We start from the raw sequence: 17,301 nt of genomic DNA, 5'->3' as shown, positions 1-17,301 counted from the left end.
CCCCCCCCCCCCCCCCCCCCCCCCCCCCCCCAACCGACGAGTGAATGAATGTGAATGTGTTTCTCCGACCTGTTTTACCTGTGAAAGTCACTATAACGGCCACTCGTAACTTCTGACCCGTGAACTCGTACCAGATCGAACTGGTACGACTTCACAGGTCGGAAAAACACGAGTTACGAGTTGCCTTGAACGCACCATAACAGTCCTCGTCCCTACGTCACCACATTCACGGCGTCCCTTGGCTGCACACACAGAGAGGACCGCCCCTTTATGCCGTTCGTGTTTCAGACCAAACACTCTATGTAAGTGATTGCTGTCGGAAGATACAACTATTTAAAGCAGATATCAGTGGAATGTTTTTGTTAATATAAGTCCTAAATAGTCCTATTTTCCGTCAGCAATCACTTACATGAAGTATTTCAGCCTAAACACGAGTCTCTCCGTCACTCTGCTCTGCTGTAACCCGAGGAGAAAATTTTCCTTGTGGGATACAAGTGTTATCCAATGAGGGGAGAGAACGGCATGAAGGGCTGTGTGTGCAGCCAAGGGATGCGCGTGAATGTGGTGACGTAGCACGAGGACCAATTGATGCCTGACAAGGGCGGGGGCTGCTAACTCATGGTGCGTTCAAGGAAACTCGTACTTTGTGTTTTTCCTTCCTGTGAAGTCATACCAGTTCGATCTGGTACGAGTTCATGGGTCGGAAGTTACGAGTGGCCGTTATAGGGAACTTTCACAGACAACAGGACGGTAAAAACACGAGCTACGGGTTACCTGGAACGCTACCAAGTCGTAGTTGTGACTTGAAGCTGTAACTTACGGTTTCAAAAGCCTGCCTTGAACACAGCATTAGCCGAAACGGCCGTGCCACTGATATCTGCTTTAAGACTTATATTAACACAAATATATCACTTACTGCTGCTTTAAGTAATTTTGTAATTGTTTTGGTTTTGTTATTGATTTGTTTATTTCTCTTTTCAGCGTGCTGGTGTCCTGGTGGTCGTGTCCCCCCTTGTCTCGTCTGCTGTGTCCTGGGAGCGGGTTTACTTCATTGTGTGTATGCCACGTGCTGGGTGATTTTGGTTGATTTCTTTATTTTGGTGGAACCCCCCTTGCACTAGTCATCATCCACTCACTCGGCTCCAGCCCCCTTTAGTTGATTTTCTTTTCTTGATTTAATTTTGTGTGAAAGAAAAAAAAACATATTTTTAACAACAAAAGAAAGAATTATTTTAATAAAATTGTATTTTCTATACCAGTAAACCACGTCTCATGCCTCGTGAGTAAACTTACCTGTGTGCCTTGCACTTTAAATTAATTCCCTGGGTGAAATTCCCAGGGGGGCGTTGTTGGTTCCTCTTCTTTTGTTGTTTTTTTGGTCAGATTATTCAGTTTAATTTCCATCCCATCCTCGTTGCCACACCGGCAATGCGAACCAAGCTCCTGCTCCGGTCGTACAGGGACCGTACAGCCCTCAGCAGAGGGCCTCCGACCCCATACTCCCGGAGCACCTCCCACAGGATGCCACATGGGACACGGTCGAAAGCCTTCTCCAAGTCCACAAAACACATGTGGACTGGTTGGGCAAACTCCCATGCGCCCTCGAGCACCCTGCGGAGGGTGTAGAGCTGGTCCAGCGTTCCACGGCCAGGACGAAAACCACATTGTTCCTCTTGAATCAGAGGTTTGACTATCGGCCGAATTCTCCTCTCCAGCACCCTGGAATAGACTTTCCCCGGGAGGCTGAGGAGTGTGGAAACAGCCTAAGCAGCAGAACTTCAATCCGCTCCCATTCATCGTTGCCGTGGCGACGCGGGGACAGACACAACTACCGCAAAACAGGAGACATTAAACTGAAAACCTTCAGATTCCTTCTGTTAGACCTAAAATGTTAGGAACATACAGCCTGAGTTGAATTTGACCGGAATTGTCCTTTAAGGTTGACGAGGAGCAAGGGATACAACACACATGATGCGACAAGACAAAGGAAGACACTGAGGTTAAGAGAAACAAGCACGAGTGGTGAAATCCAGACAGGTGGGACACATTAAGTAATCAAAGAGTCACAGAGAAACAGGAGGAATGGTTCAAACAAAACTTTATTCATCATGTTCAGAGGCACATAATCAACAGTTTCTTCTTCTGACTGATACAACTGAACTCTGATCAGAAGTGATGCTCAGTGGTGACATCATCACAGTCCTCAGCCAATGCCTGCTCAGCTGGGACGGGTGGTTCTGTTGCCATGGAGACAGGTGTGTCATTTCCTGTCAGAGGAGTTAATGATACGATAAATAAATAAATTAGAATAGAATAGATAGATAGATAGATAGATAGATAGATAGATAGATAGATAGATAGATAGATAGATAGATAGATAGATAGATAGATAGATAGATAGATAGATAGATAGATAGATAGATAGATAGATACCTTTAGCTCTCTGTCGATACAGAGACACCATGATGACAGTGGAGATGACGTACGGACAGATGACCACCAGGTGACGGAGCACAGTGAGGACAAGATGGAGGGAGGAGGAGGCAGGGGGAGGAGAAGAGGGAGGCGGTGGAGTTGCAGCAGGTCTTTCTGTAGAGAGATTCACCTGGTCAGGTAAATATAGCCGTTTTCCCACTAAAATTAGCGGGTCGACGCGGGTTTTTTAAACGCGGGTCGACCCGCTAACAATCGGCATTTGGCCCCTTTCCCATTGACCAAAATGAGCCGAGTCTGACCCCCGCTGAGGGATCAGACAGACCATAAACCAGTCACCCCGCTCTCATCCGCGGTGCAAGAGACACACACAGTCATGCCACAGCCGCCCGCCGCGGAGTGTCCGTCCGCCGAGGCAGACTCTCTGGCTGGCTGACCTGGAGCACCAGGACCACGGAGGACAGAGAGTCTGCTGCGGCCGGATGACGGACGTCCGCGGCACAACACGTCAGTTAAACAGACTGTCGCTTCTTTTCTTTTCTTTTCTTCTATCGTTTTTGGTCATTTTTCTCTGATCTTTTGATCCCAGTCTCGGATGAGAGCAGAGCGGAGCAGAGCTTTGTTTTGGTACGTGATAGACGCAACCGGCGCGATGACGTAGCGTCACGTAACGTTCAGTGTCGTCACGTAAATTAGCGGGTTGACGCGGGTCTGGCGTTCCCACTGCAAGCCGTTCGGAGCCGAGCCGATTAAAGGCGATTTTAACCCGCGTCGCTTGCCGAGTCGTTTGACCCGCGTAGACGCGGGTCGACTTGGCTCGGTGCGCCTTTCCCACTGCCACCAAAAGCCAATTGGGTTTAAACGGGTTTTTTGGCCAGTGGGAAAGGGGTATATGAGGATGAACTAGAAAAAGCATTTCCAAGAATGGAAATGGTGTGACTGCTGAAAGCAGCTGAACGCTGTTGCAGAATTAGCAAATAGTGCAAGCAGTGATCACCATACAAATGTTTGACCAAGGTCGGAATCGAACCCACAACCTCATGGTCAGTAGACTTGCACTCTGCCTCTAGGCCACAGTGCACACACAGTTGCAGAGACTGTTGTCTGTTAATGATCTGCACTCTGTCTCACTCTGAAGTTAACGAGCCCAAAGCTGCACCTGTTGGAAACACTGTCAACATCAAGAAAGCTTGAGAGTCAAGCTTGAATGACTTAGAATGAAAATTTCTGTGAATTTCAGGCTGAGAGCAGCAGTTTCAACATGAAGCAAGTTATCAGAAGTCAACAGAGGACGACTGGGAAAATAATTCACTATAATTGTTGTTGAGGCAAGATTTGAACCAGCAACCTTCAGGTCTCCAGACCAGCAAGCTAACCACTAGGCTACAGACAGAGACAGTATGTGAGGGGTAAAGAAAACCTTTGATAAGAGGATCACTGGCTTCTGCTTAAAAAAAGAAGTAAGGAAAGTGCAGAAATTAGCCACAACAAGTAAGTAGAGGACTCTTTTGTGAAAATAGTGCAAGCAGTGATGACCATACAAATGGTTGACCAAGGTAGGAATCGAACCCACAATCTCGTGGTCAGAAGACTTTGACTTTGCCTCTAGGCCACAGTGTACACACTGTTGCAAGGACTGTTGTCTGTTGATGAGCTGCACTCTGTCTCACTCTGAAGTTAACGAGCCCAAAGCTGCACCTGTTGGAAACACACTGTGTCAACACCAAGAAAGCTTGAGAGTCAAGCTTGAATGACTTAGAATGAAAATTTCTGTGAATTTCAGGCTGAGAGCAGCAGTTTCAACATGAAGCAAGTTATCAGAAGTCAACAGAGGACGACTGGGAAAATAATTCACTATAATTGTTATTAAGGCAAGATTTGAACCAGTAACCTTCAGGTCTCCAGCTCAGCAAGCTAACCACTAGGCTACAGGCAGAGACAGTATGTGAGGGGCAAAGAAAACCTTTAATAAGAGGATCACTGGCTCCTGCTTAAAAAAAAAGGTAAGGAAAGTGCAGAAATTAGCCACACCAAGTAAGACTTACAATGAAAATTTCTGTGAATTTCAGGCTGAGAGCAGCAGTTTCAACATGAAGCAAGTTATCAGAAGTCAACAGAGGACGACTGGGAAAATAATTCACTATAATTGTTGTTGAGGCAAGATTTGGACCAGTAATCGAACCCACAACCTCATGATCACTAAACCTTTACTCTGCCGCTTCGCCACAGAGAGCACAGACATAAGCATGTTGCCATTGTAATGTGATGATGTGCTGCAAACGGTGGCAGTAGCAATTAATGCGTCTCTTAACGAACACCTGTAACCAATTTAGGGTGGGGGAGGGGAGCAGAATTCAACATCACATAACAAGATTGCTCAGCCTGGATTCGAACAAGTGACCTTGGGGTTGGCAAGCGGCCACCTTACCAACTGGACTACAGACTGAGTTGTGAAGAAGAGAGGTTGAGACTTTGATGAATGTGAGATTTTTCAATGATGCTTAAAATAAAGAGAAATGAGTATAAATTAGCCACACCAAGTAAGAAGAGGACTTTTTTGTGACCTGTGACTATTTTTTGGTGAATTAAAATGAATTAAAAAGCACTTAACAGCAAGTTACAAAGTTGAGCTCCTTCTCCTGCTGCTGTGGAAAAAAATGCATTGGGCTGAATGAGAGCAGAGAGCTCCCTGGCTGCATTTAAAAAATATTTTAAATTATTATCTAAGTCTCTTTGCATTTTTGACCAGAATTTTAGCCAGAAGACAAGTGTGGCTACAAAACTGGAGAAAATAATTTGTCTAGAGTTTAATTTGTGGCCGTGCTGACAGTTTAGCCAGAAAAACTCCAGAATGTTTTTTTGCCTCTATCCACTCTGGCACCACTCTAGCTCTGCTCGTTAGACGCAACACACACCCATTATAAAGCTGAAAAAAATCAGAAAAAGTTAAATATTTTAAAAAGTATAAATAGTTAAAAAGAGAAAAGTAATGCCGATAAAGTTCAAAAAAAGCTGCACGTTTTGATATATGAATTGTTGAAATCGCACAAAGTATGAAGGACTTGTTAAAGACCGTATAAAGGCGGAAGAAAATGGCCGAACAGAAGAACAATAGTGTGACTGCTGAAAGCAGTCACACTAATTAAAAAGCACTTAACAGCAAGTTACAAAGTTGAGCTCCTTCTCCTGCTGCTGTGAAAAAAATGCATTGGGCTGAATGAGAGCAGAGAGCTCCCTGGCTGCATTTAAAAAATATTTTAAATTATTATCTAAGTCTCTTTGCATTTTTGACCAGAATTTTAGCCAGAAGACAAGTGTGGCTACAAAACTGGAGAAAATAATTTGTCTAGAGTTTAATTTGTGGCCGTGCTGACAGTTTAGCCAGAAAAACTCTAGAATGTTTTTTTGCCTCTATCCACTCCAGCTCTGCTCGTTAGACGCAACACACACACATTATAAAGCTGAAAAAAATCAGAAAAAGTAAAATATTTTAAAAAGTATAAATAGTTAAAAAGAGAAAAGTAATGCCGATAAAGTTCAAAAAAAGCTGCACGTTTTGATATATGAATTGTTGAAATAGCACAAAGTATGAAGTACTAGAAGAAGACCGTAAAAAGGCGGAAGAAAATGGCCGAACAGAAGAACAAAGTGGTGAAATGGTGAAACCTCCTGACCTGTGACAGCGATCCAGCTGGGTGGAGACCCTCCATGGCCTGTGATGTCACAGCTGTAGAGGCCTTCATCAGACTTGGTAACATGGTGGATGGTCATGTGACGTGTAGGCTCAGTCCTGATGAGGGAGCCATCTTTATAGAAAGCAGCTGGGGGGTTGGAGGGAGGGGTCTCCTTTGATTGACAGCTCAGAGTGACATCATGTCCCTCCATCACAGGGAGGACAGGACTCTGCAGGATCACTGGTCCACCTCAACACAGAGACAAAGTACAGCAGTTGATCCATTTCCACACAGCTTCATCAACACTGACTCCACAGTCTGATCTTACCAGTCACAGTGATGTTGATGCTGCTGCTGCTTGTTGCTCCCTCTCCAGACTCACACCAGTAAACTCCACTGTCAAACTGGTCAACGTAGCCGATTCTACAGGAGGAACCAGTTGAAGTTCCCCAGTGGACTCCACACTGAGTCTGTCCTCCGGTTGAGTTCCTCCTCATCACCTTCCATCCAGCAGAGCTGTCGTCCTCCTCACAGCTCAGAGACACTGAGTCATATTCAAACAGCTGAGAGCTGCTGGGACTCACAGTCAGACGAGCTGAGAGAGGATTATTTGGATTAAAACATGAAGTTACATTGTTAAAGTAACATTGCAGAGTTTTTCAGCCTTAAAATAATGTTTCCAGACTCATTGCAATGGTAGAAAAATGGTTAATAGGATGAATGGTGGTGCCGCTGCAGCCTGAGCCGGGTCGCGTCGGCTGAAACTGCACCCCCTCCTCCCCCCTCCCCTCTGCTTCGAGGGAGAGACGTGGTGGGTAAAAGCGAAACTTACGGTTCCCCTCCCTCCGGTCGTCGTCGCTGTCGTCCTGTAGTTCCTGTTTCCACAAGGGGGCGCCATGAGCGACATTGCCTATGATACCATATGGAGGTGGCTATAACCACAGACCTCCGTTACATTGACATGTGTGTTGAGTTTCGTGAGTTTTCGAGCATGGTAAAAGCCCCCAAAAGGCATTTACTTGTTGCAAAAAAATTATTAAAAACCTTAGTATAACAATAGCGTCCTTTGTTGCTCAGGCCCTTGAGTCCAACTTTGAGGTCCTTGTACTTTCCTTGAATATTTCCATTATTAAGCATTTAAATTATGTTTCCACTAGTTTGTTAAAGATATAACTCTAAACACTTTATACAGTCTGATACTTTTCAGCCCCATTGTTCTACCATAGTCAGACAGAATGGACTCCATGGAGGTCCTCGTGGACTGGTACTCCAAGTCATTGGTTCCTTATTCTGTTATCAGGCTGTTGAATCCTGAGAGCTGACCTTGAAATTAGAGCAATACTGTTTCATTCAGGTAAGACATTGATAGGGTCAGGAAGAATCACTGAAGTGCTCAGATGACGTTAAAGCACACCCTCCAGGGTAATATTGCGATTACTCCAGATTATTTAAAAGCCCAAAAGTCGCAAAAAAATCAAGACAGAAAAAACATAGAGGAAATATCTTCCGTTTTAAATATTCAGCTACAGGCCATATTTTTAGAAACATTTCCCCGCCATCACAACTAGTGTGTCTCCAACTATGTACACACAAGTATGCACATATCATAATAATTATATACAACAACAAGTTCCGACCAAGCAATCTAATTGGTCAACAAGAAATTTAGAACATGCTTAAAACAGCATGACAGCAGCCTTGCTCACCACTAAAAATATTACCATGCCATGCGGGAAGGGAACGGCCTCCGCATGGCAAGGTAATATTTTAGCACGTTTTTACGAATGTGTGTCATATTAATGGCTCTATGACGGTGAACTGTAGAAACTATAAATACAGTTTTCTGCATCTGAAATGTCAGCGTTTGCTCCGCGGTGCTTTGAGGTTTCAGAGTCAAGTCACCAACTTCCTACACGGTGGGAAACCTCAAAGGACATTGCTCTGCTCTCAGTCACCTACCCGACTCTGTGGTGGAGTCTAAATAGTTGTAGAGGGTTTACTGAAATCTGAATGCTTTTTATTGACCTGCACTGAACCGTTAACCAGGCTCCTGTACAGGTCAGTCACTGCTACGACCTCAGCTCATCCTGTTGTTGATCATATCAGACAGAGAAAAGAGGCGTTCACTGACCTGCGGTGGAGCTGCAGCAGAGCAGAGACATCAGACCTGCAGAGACACAACAGTGAGACAAACAGACTCTTTGTGTAAAGCAACAGAGTTGCAGCAGTTTGACTCACAGAGCAGCTTGAGCAGAGAGGATTCCTCCATCCTGACTCTCCAACCAAGTCACAGCTGCTCTCTGATCAGCTCTAGTCACTGCACATTAAACCCTCCTCCTTCCTCACTCACACCTACTACAGAGAACATCTTTACCATGACATGCCCGGAATAAACAAATAAATAAATGATGCCTTCACTGACCCTCACACTGACACTTCTGTGTTTCTGATCAGAGATTCTGCTCTTTAGTTGAGTATTTGCTTCATGTGTCGTAATGAAAGGTTTAGGCGCTCCTTTCTCCCCACAGCCATCAGACTGTTCAACAGTGCTTGAGCGTGAGCACACACGCACACATGCACGAACACACACAGACAGCCAAGCACTTTATTAACTCATAAGACTTTATTTATTTTTTATCAACTTATTTTATTCATTAGTGATAGGTTACCTTTTTGTGTGCCTGTCTGTATCTGTTGCTGCTGTGACAAAGTGAATTTCCTCCTTGGGGGATTAATAAAGTTTTATTCTATTCTATTCTGTGTTACATAATATTAACTTTAATGAAGCCGTTTGCTGATCACTTATAGATTATTGATCGTCTAAACGAGGCCTCACATTGGCACAAACCACAGGCTGTTTCTGAGAACACAGGAAGAGACCTGGATGTTGTCTCTTTGTCCTCTGCTGTTTGACCACAGCTTCACACCTTCAGACCACACAACCTTATCACACCAAACACCCCCCACTCACTTTGTCACACATTAAAAACCAACTCTGCATCTTAGTGCACACCTCTATTCTTCTATTTGGAGAGGGGGCGGTGGGGGTTTATTTGAGTTTTACTAATTTAATTTGATACCATACTGCTGTGTATTTTATTTATTCTCATGTCAGTGTCTTTGGGCACTTGTAAACACTCTCTGAAATGTATTATTGTTAAATTCAATGTTTGGCTTTACACATTAAGGTTGTGTTGCTCAGGTTCGTTCGGTGGGTTAAAGGAGAACCAGGAAACGGAGACGTGCCATCACCACGGCAACAGCTATCCGTGTCCCCAGACCTGAAACTGACAGGGTCATCAAATGTCTGCACAAGTAACACCTCTGTCACCATGACAACATCATCTGAAAGTTTGATCAGACCAGCTGAAAGTCTTGCACGAGAGAATCTGAGATGAGCCTCTGCACCTAGATCTCTTCCTCTTCCTCTACTCTTCCTCTCCCTAAACTTTGCTCTTCCTCTCCCCCTCTCTAACCTCTCTTTCTTCCCCTCACTCTCTCCCCCTCCTCCCAACTTCTACTCTTCCTCTCCCCTCTCCGCAACCTCTACTCTTCCCCTCCTGTTCCTCTCCCTTTCCCCTTCCTAACCTTTGCTCTTCCCCTCTCCCTCTCTAACCTCTCTTTCTTTCCCTCTCCCTCTCCTGTTCCTCTCCCCCTCCCCAACCTGTTCCCAGGTGACGGAGCACAGTGAGGACAAGATGGAGGGAGGAGGAGCTGAGGGAGGGGGCGGGGCTGAGGTGGTAGGGTCCGGAGTTGTAGCAGGTCTTTCTGTAGAGAGATTCACCTGGTCAGGTAAATATGTGGATGAATAAGTGGTGAAATGGTGAAACCTCCTGACCTGTGACAGCGATCCAGCTGGGTGGAGACCCTCCATGGCCTGTGATGTCACAGCTGTAGAGGCCTTCATCAGACTTGGTAACATGGTGGATGGTCATGTGACGTGTAGGCTCAGTCCTGATGAGGGAGCCATCTTTATAGAAAGCAGCTGGGGGGTTGGAGGGAGGGGTCTCCTTTGATTGACAGCTCAGAGTGACATCAGGCTTATAACAAGTGAAGACAGATCTCTTAAACTAGGTTACTTTAGCATTGAGGAGGTGTTTGTCAACATAAATAGGTTGGCCTATTCACAAAAAGGCACATAGGCCTCCATGGGTGCAATGAACTCACTGTCCAAACGAAATTTCACCGATAACCAAAAAATATTTATTATTTGTTCTTTAAACTAAACACAATGCAAACTTAGCAAGACAACGTCTACCTTTAAGGCATGGCACGACATGGCACGGTCAACAAATTGTGTGCCTCAAAAATGTTTCTTCCGTTTACACACCAAAGTAAAAGCCTAAATGGTTCCTACCATGTGCATGTTCAGTTTCCAGTGAGTGAAGGTCACCTGCTGCCGGAGCTCCGCCCACCTGCTGCTGGAGCTCCGCCCACCTGAGGAGCAGCTCTGTTGTCCTGGAGACGAGCAGCCTGCAGGCCTCAGACAGGGACAGTCTGGACCAGAACCGGTCTGGAGACCTGGACCAGAACCGGTCTGGAGACCTGGACCAGAACCAGTCTGAAGACCTGGACCAGAACCGGTCTGGAGAACTGGACCAGAACCAGTCTGGACTCTGTAGAACATCGTCTGACACAAACACTGAGCTGAGACTCTGTTGTTGTTCTCTCAGTCGACCAGCAGGTGGCAGCACAGGAGCTTCAGTCTGGAGTCTGATTGATGATCAGTTATAGATTATTGATTTTTTACATTAGGAGACCCATGATCAGGCGTGATGTCCTCCATGGGAGGCTTACTCTCTCCAGACCCCATGACTATATGCACTATATTTTAGCAATATCCAGAAAACAAAAATAATTTTGGAAATGTTTATTTAATAGTTATCTGATTTTTCTTTGAGAAAACTAGTGGTGGGTCCATGGATTCCTGATGGGTGACAGCCTGCGTGGAGCCCATTGATGGATTTTATTTTATTTTTATCTTATTTTATTGTACGGATATTATTTTTACCCATGTTGTATGCCTTTTAATTTATTTTATTTGTTGTAATATGTAACTTTATGCCTTATGAAAGGTGTTATGTCTTTATTTCTGATGTTTTTATTTACTATTCTGGGCAGCACTTTGGTCCACTAAAGCTCTTCCATTTAAATCTGTCAGCTTATAGAAATGTTGTTACAGCAAAGATATTGATACACTTTAAGAACTTCTAATTAATGAAGTTTCTTGTTAAATTATAATCTTTTAGTTTTGTTTTAAAATTAGTCATGTTCTTCTGTTGAGTGACATTCTTTCGTTGCTCTATACATTACTGTCCGTTACCCAACTGTTGGACTTGTTAGCAGTGACATTGCTGAGTGGTGAGTGAAGTCTGAAATTTCCCTCCATGGATCAATAAAGTGATTGACTCTGATATAGTGAAGAGTTTATGAGTAGAGGTGTTCGTTGTTTATTCTGCTGCTTCCTATTCATTACTATTATTCTGTAAACTGACCATTAAAGCTGCTGCTGTTAATAGAGACGTGTCCACTGAATATGAGACAGTTTCATTCATTTCAACAGTTTTATTGGTTTTCTATTAAAGCAGTGATACATGTGTTTGCAGCGAATACTGAAAATAAAAGTGTTCACATAAACAGGGTAGCTGCATCATTCAAGTAATTACAAACATCATAGAAAAAGGAGCATGTGATTGAACCCATGTTCCACACTTCACACTGTAATATAGCACAATAGAAATAGAATAATAAAATAATAATAATAAAAAAATAAAATGAATTGAATGGTATGTGTAGGCTCTGGTAACAGTCCAGAGGGGATTCAAGAGTTTTACAGGGAGCCCTTAGAGGTGTATCTGATGTGTTTTGGAAAGCTGGGACGTTTCAGTTTCTTTGGTGACTCCAGACATGGAGACATGGGGGGGGAATTATCGTTTTGACACATTTTCACTGAAGGCATTAAAAGTGTTGTATGTGATCAGCTGGTTGGCCTTTACAACAAGGGAATGGAGGGTCTGATCACACAACAACAACCAAGGACTCAGTCTGTCATGGTGTGTATGTATTTGTGTATGTACAGGGTTTCCCGCAGCGCATTCCTGTTAAGGCGGCCGCCTTAACAACAAAGAGCTGCTGCCTAAACTAACGTCCCCCCCCCACCCCCCACCCCCGTCGGACGATCGCCTTCATTCATCTCCGCATCCTCTCACACACACACACACACTGCAGAGAGAAGCGCGCATGCATAACAGCAGCGCAAGGTGAAAAAACTTAATACGGCGCCACCCCCCGGGGCGATCAATCGATCCGCTCGCCGGACAGACACCACCTTCACTAACACATTTTCTGGGGGAAACACTGATGTATATATATACAGTTTAATGTGAATATCATGTTTTGCATTCTGCTGAAACAATAAAACATGTTCCTCTTTTTTTTTTAAAAAGGAGCACAAAAATAGTCCAAAGCTGAAAACACCTGAGCAAGAAGCAACACACACAGGAAGTGTAACCTGACTCAGCAGTTTCCTCCTGTCTTCATCCGTCCTCCATCAGCTCCTTCCCTCTATCAACAACTACAGACTGATCAACTGACCAATCAGGCTGGTTGAACATCCATCAGAGGAGTTGGATCAGTGGAGCTGCTTCCGTTGTTCATGCCGATTGTTTCAGCTCCACCCTGAGGTCTCTCCTCTGTGGAGGAAACAGAAGACAGTGAGACAGACACAAACAACCAAAGACAAACAAGTAGAAACAAACGAAACAAGCAACTGGAGACAAACAAACTACCAGAAACAAAGAAACACCTCTGACCTTTGAACGGGAGATCTATTGTCATCTCTCTCAGAAAGACTCTTTCATTGTCGATAACGCCGTAGACCTTGCAGATGAAACTTCCTGTGTCTCTGGGTTCCGCGATCTCACTCAAATCAATGCCTGATGTATCTGACAATCAAGCCACAGAAAAGCCTGCATTAGTTTCTCTGAGAAGGAGAGGAGAGTAGAGAGGAGTAGCAGCAACACAGAGAGGAGGAGGGAGTGGGTTCAGAGTTTCATGGTGGCTGCTGGTTGTAGATTCTACCAGGACACTGAGACAGTCCGTCCTGTTGGACACGACACAGTGTTGTCACAGAGCACCACGCAACACACACACAATGAACAGGAAGCTGTGTGAAACGCGTCCTATGTGAAAAGGTCTTAAGACTGATGACACACACACAGTCTCTGTCTCTCTCACCTATTCTTCTGGCAATCAACTTCTTTAACCGATTGAAACGTACAGCCAGGGGAACCAGGACAACAGCCAGGACAACAGCCAGGATACCACCCAGGACAGCCAGGACAGCTGCAACAATCCCCCAGGCTGGAGTACCAGGAGGTTCTGTGGTCAAGACAAACAACAACATAAAATTATTACAATAAACAAAATCAAACATTCAAACAACACAACACTGTCACTTTAACTATGACCTTTGACCTTTGACCTGTATCTACAGCTCTGACCTTTGACCTGCAGTATTACTCTCTGCACGTCTTCTCGTCCCTCTGCTCTGATGGTGCAGGTGTAGTCACCACTGTCTGAGAAGGTGGGGTTCTTCAGAGTCAGACTGAGGTTTCCAGTCCTCAGAGCATCATCCCTCATGGATGTCCGTCCTCTGTAGTCCTGGTTCTGGTCGGTGAGTTTGTCTCCGTCTGACAGACGCTGGTGGACGGTTGGAGGACGGACGTCGGAGCGGCTCCACACCACTGAAGGTTTGTCCAGGTCAGACGTAGGAAAGTCACATGGCAGCTGGACAGACTCCCCCTCATATATCTCCACCTCTGAGGCAGTAGGGGAATCTGAGGAGACAGACAGAGGTGAGTCAGACACCAGAAGACAGTCAGACCATCTGATCCAGTGTCTGACCTGGATCTACAGAGAACCACTGACAGTCTCACTAGCACAGACCTGAAGAACCAACCCTCCACCTGTGAGGACGGGGGCGGGGCTACATACACCTGACTGCTCCGTTAGAGTCAGAGATTTAGCATTAGCATCAACCCACCGAATAATCCAAACCAGCCACTACACCCCCCCCCCCCCCCCATATCATAATGATTGATAGTGAATTATAAACACGGCAACGTGGTAGATTTTCTCAATTTACCAGTAAAAATATAGACCTTTTTCTGTGCCCCTATATATATTTAAGCAATATATCACTCCAGTCCGTGGTCTGTGCTCATTCTACCACTCTAAGGGGCGTTGTTCCCCCTTAGAGTGGTAGAATGAGAACAGACCACAGACTGGAGTGATATATTGCTTTTATAAAACGGTTACCAATAATGACAATATGAAAGAGGGATACGCAATCAATTTCATGTAGTTTTCTTCCAGCAGAATAAAAATCTGTTCCCAGCTGTCCAGACGTTAGCTCCAAGTAGCTCTGTCACTGCTCAGTCCCCTCTACCATTGTTAACCCTCTGGAGGTCAAAGTTCACCTTCAACTTGTCAATTACACTACTTTACTACATTTTTAACATCGTAAAAACATCAGCTGTCTTTTGCTACTATCACTCTGACTGCGACAGTCCGTTGTCATGGATACATGACAACAACTTCCATTCATACCAGTCATTACGTGGCTGAGGCGGAGTGATAGCCTACGCTGTGATAAGGCTTTAGAATAGTAGCCGTGGTATATGTTCATTATACGGCTAACAACCAATCAGATCGCCGGATTTCACCTTAACGTTTTATAAATATATATATATATATATATTGTAATACCAGTTTGATTTATTCTCACAGTGGGATAAATTGTGAAAGCCTGAATGGACACATCTGCAGCTGAGTTTTTCCTGCAGTTCTGACACAGCGTGGTAAATGTGCTGGTCACAACTTGTCCACAAGAGCATTTTGGAGTTGTTGGAGTGTGTATTTAGGGAAAACCAAAAGTACCATGTGACACGTCTCTGCCCCGCAGATCTCATAACAACTTGCACCAACAAATAAAGGTAATTAAAGGATAATTTCCGTTTTTTACAACCTAGACCTTATTTCTAGCATAAAATACGATCATTTACTCACCCAGACAACTTTGGTGTCATTTGGAGTTGTTTTGACGAAATTAGCCCCAGTGGAGCGGCGCGTATATCCGTATAATGCGAGAACACGGGGCAACGCAATGCAGCCTCTAAATAACACATTATCTGCAGAGAAACTCCTTCATTTCACCAATATTTAGTTCTGATAGGCTAGTGCTATTCCCCTCTGAGTCTGGGGTTAGCTGTTATCAACATCCGGGGTCTGTAGGTTGACCTACTGACCTCTGACCTGGATGATGTCATCTCTGAGCGCCGCCCGGCTCATTCTGATAATAATCATTCTGCTTCGGCATTCGGGTCCATTTTTATCTCAACTAGCCGGAGCTTTAGTGAGTCCAGGTTGAGGAGAGGAAGCCTGTGGAAGCTGAACTTCATCCAGCTGCTCATTTTGTTCTGACAGGTCAGAAACACACAGAAACGAACCGTAGCATTAGCAGCGAGGTCAGTAGGTCAACCTACAGACCCCGGATGTTGATAACAGCTAACCCCGGACTCAGAGGGGAATAGCACTAGCCTATTAGCCTGGTCTCACTTGTTCACCAGCAGCAGTTCCCATGGTAGCTCAGAGGAGGTTCATTAATCCAGATTTATTAAAAGAAACCAGACTATTTCTTAATCTTGCTTTCAAGGCCGTAGCTACCATTGAGGACACCGAGGTCATGACCTCAGTATTTTTTTCGGCCTAATGAATGGAAAAAAAAAAAAAAAAAAAGTATTAGTATTAGTATAAAGTATTAGGGAGGACAGATGGAAGGTGACTGAGTGACTCTCCTCTCTTGTCCAAACAATTCCGGTAGGCCTATAATGCTATTGCTTATTGACGCCCTCACGTACGCTGGTGTTTGTTTACTGGTCGCGGGAAAAAAGGCGATTCATTCGGAAAAAGCGAGTGATACAGCGCGTCGCGGAGCCTGTGTGCATGGAGGAGAAGGCTACTGAGTGAGTCGGTTGGCTCTAGATAAACTGCTCTTTCCAACCAGTTGTTACACTGTAAAAGTTTCGTATACGTGCACTTGAAGCGCTGTATTATTTCGGGACGGAACCTCATGTATGCGGAGAAAACAGCTGTTTAATAGGGTCAATTCAGCGCCGTTTACTGTCTGTGTCCTGCACTATGCACTAGTTGAGCTAAGTGGGGGAGAGCAGAGACCTCTTTCCTGCAGATACTATACTGAGGGGGCATCTACTGCACTGTCCATTCTTCCATCAACATTATGTGAAAAGCACAGTGGCATGATAAATTTCATGTTTACAGACAGGGGCGTCACTAAGTTTTAAGGACAGGGGGGGCTTAGCCCCCAGGAGATGCACAAGATGTGAGCATAATGTGGTGCACAAGCACAAATATTTCACAAACAAAGACTGTGAAATTGTTTCAAAAAAATTTTGGACAGATTTAACAAAGAGCATACGGTGTAAAGTTTAGGCAACCATTAGTTTTATTTCAGTCTTTTTTATTTATTTATTTAAAGAAAGCTAAGACCGGTGAGATTACTACAGACATGTCTGGAGTAGGCTACAGTAGAAAATGTAAAATTTTCATCTCTGCCTAGTAAGAATACTAACAAAAATCACATTAGAGTAAAATCTACCTTTGAATCATGGGATATCAGGCAAATGAATAAGTAATGTGTAGGCTAACTGTGTAAAAGTAGATGCTAAGAAAATGAACCTGAGCAATTTTGCAGCTGTTTTATTATCAGAGATACGTATGTCCAGGTGGAATTTGACCTTTGGAAAACTAATTAGGCTATATTTCACTAATAGCCGGTGTCATAATATTCACTCCATCCAAATACAACTGTTTTTGGCTCATTTTGATTTCACCTAGACCTCTTCATATTTTCCCATTCAAAGAAGACCATACAACCGAAATGAAGTTTGACACCAATATTTTACTAATAAAAAATATGCATAGAAATGTGAAATACTACAAAGCTAAACAACGTGAATAACCAATTATAACACAAACCAAAATTTGCTGCAACAAGGAGCAGTCAGATGTATGTTTGTGGTAACTATAAGGAAAAGCAAACAAACTTCCTGGGCCTGTTTCAAAGTGAGGAACACAGCTGACGCTCCAGAAGGAAGTCACCCCAAAGATAGTA

The 17,301-nt window shown here is 44.2% G+C and overlaps 2 protein-coding genes across 2 annotated transcripts in view; both read right to left on the bottom strand.

The window, feature by feature from the left end:
- LOC146968307 (coxsackievirus and adenovirus receptor homolog) overlaps positions 1 to 17,301 on the bottom strand; it is a 49,672-nt gene that overhangs the window by 16,997 nt on the left and 15,374 nt on the right. The gene's annotated exons all lie outside the window — the stretch shown is intronic.
- LOC146968308 (sialoadhesin-like) lies at positions 2,167 to 8,376 on the bottom strand. The gene is made up of 6 exons (XM_085759123.1): positions 8,346 to 8,376; positions 8,239 to 8,274; positions 6,436 to 6,702; positions 6,108 to 6,356; positions 2,434 to 2,589; positions 2,167 to 2,267 (listed from the first exon to the last, which is right to left on the bottom strand). The coding sequence occupies exons 1-6, from the start codon at positions 8,374 to 8,376 to the stop codon at positions 2,167 to 2,169; spliced, it is 840 nt and encodes a 279-aa protein (XP_085615249.1).

This window comes from Trachurus japonicus, chromosome 18 (assembly GCF_045865225.1).
Source record: "Trachurus japonicus isolate A0001 chromosome 18, Traja_1.0".
Classification (NCBI taxonomy): Eukaryota; Metazoa; Chordata; class Actinopteri; order Carangiformes; family Carangidae; genus Trachurus; species Trachurus japonicus.
This window is presented reverse-complemented; position numbering and strand designations above follow the sequence as displayed.

What these genes read in the sequence shown, in the direction of transcription:
- LOC146968308 (XM_085759123.1), bottom strand. Translation starts at nt 8,376, where the DNA reads ATGGAGGAATCCTCTCTGCTCAAGCTGCTCT. An exon ending in CTGCTGCAGCTCCACCGCAG is followed by an intron (nt 6,703 to 8,238) that starts GTCAGTGAACGC and finishes ATCCTCTCTCAG; the next exon opens with CTCGTCTGACTGTGAGTCCC. An exon ending in CAGCTGGATCGCTGTCACAG is followed by an intron (nt 2,590 to 6,107) that starts GTCAGGAGGTTT and finishes ATCTCTCTACAG; the next exon opens with AAAGACCTGCTGCAACTCCA.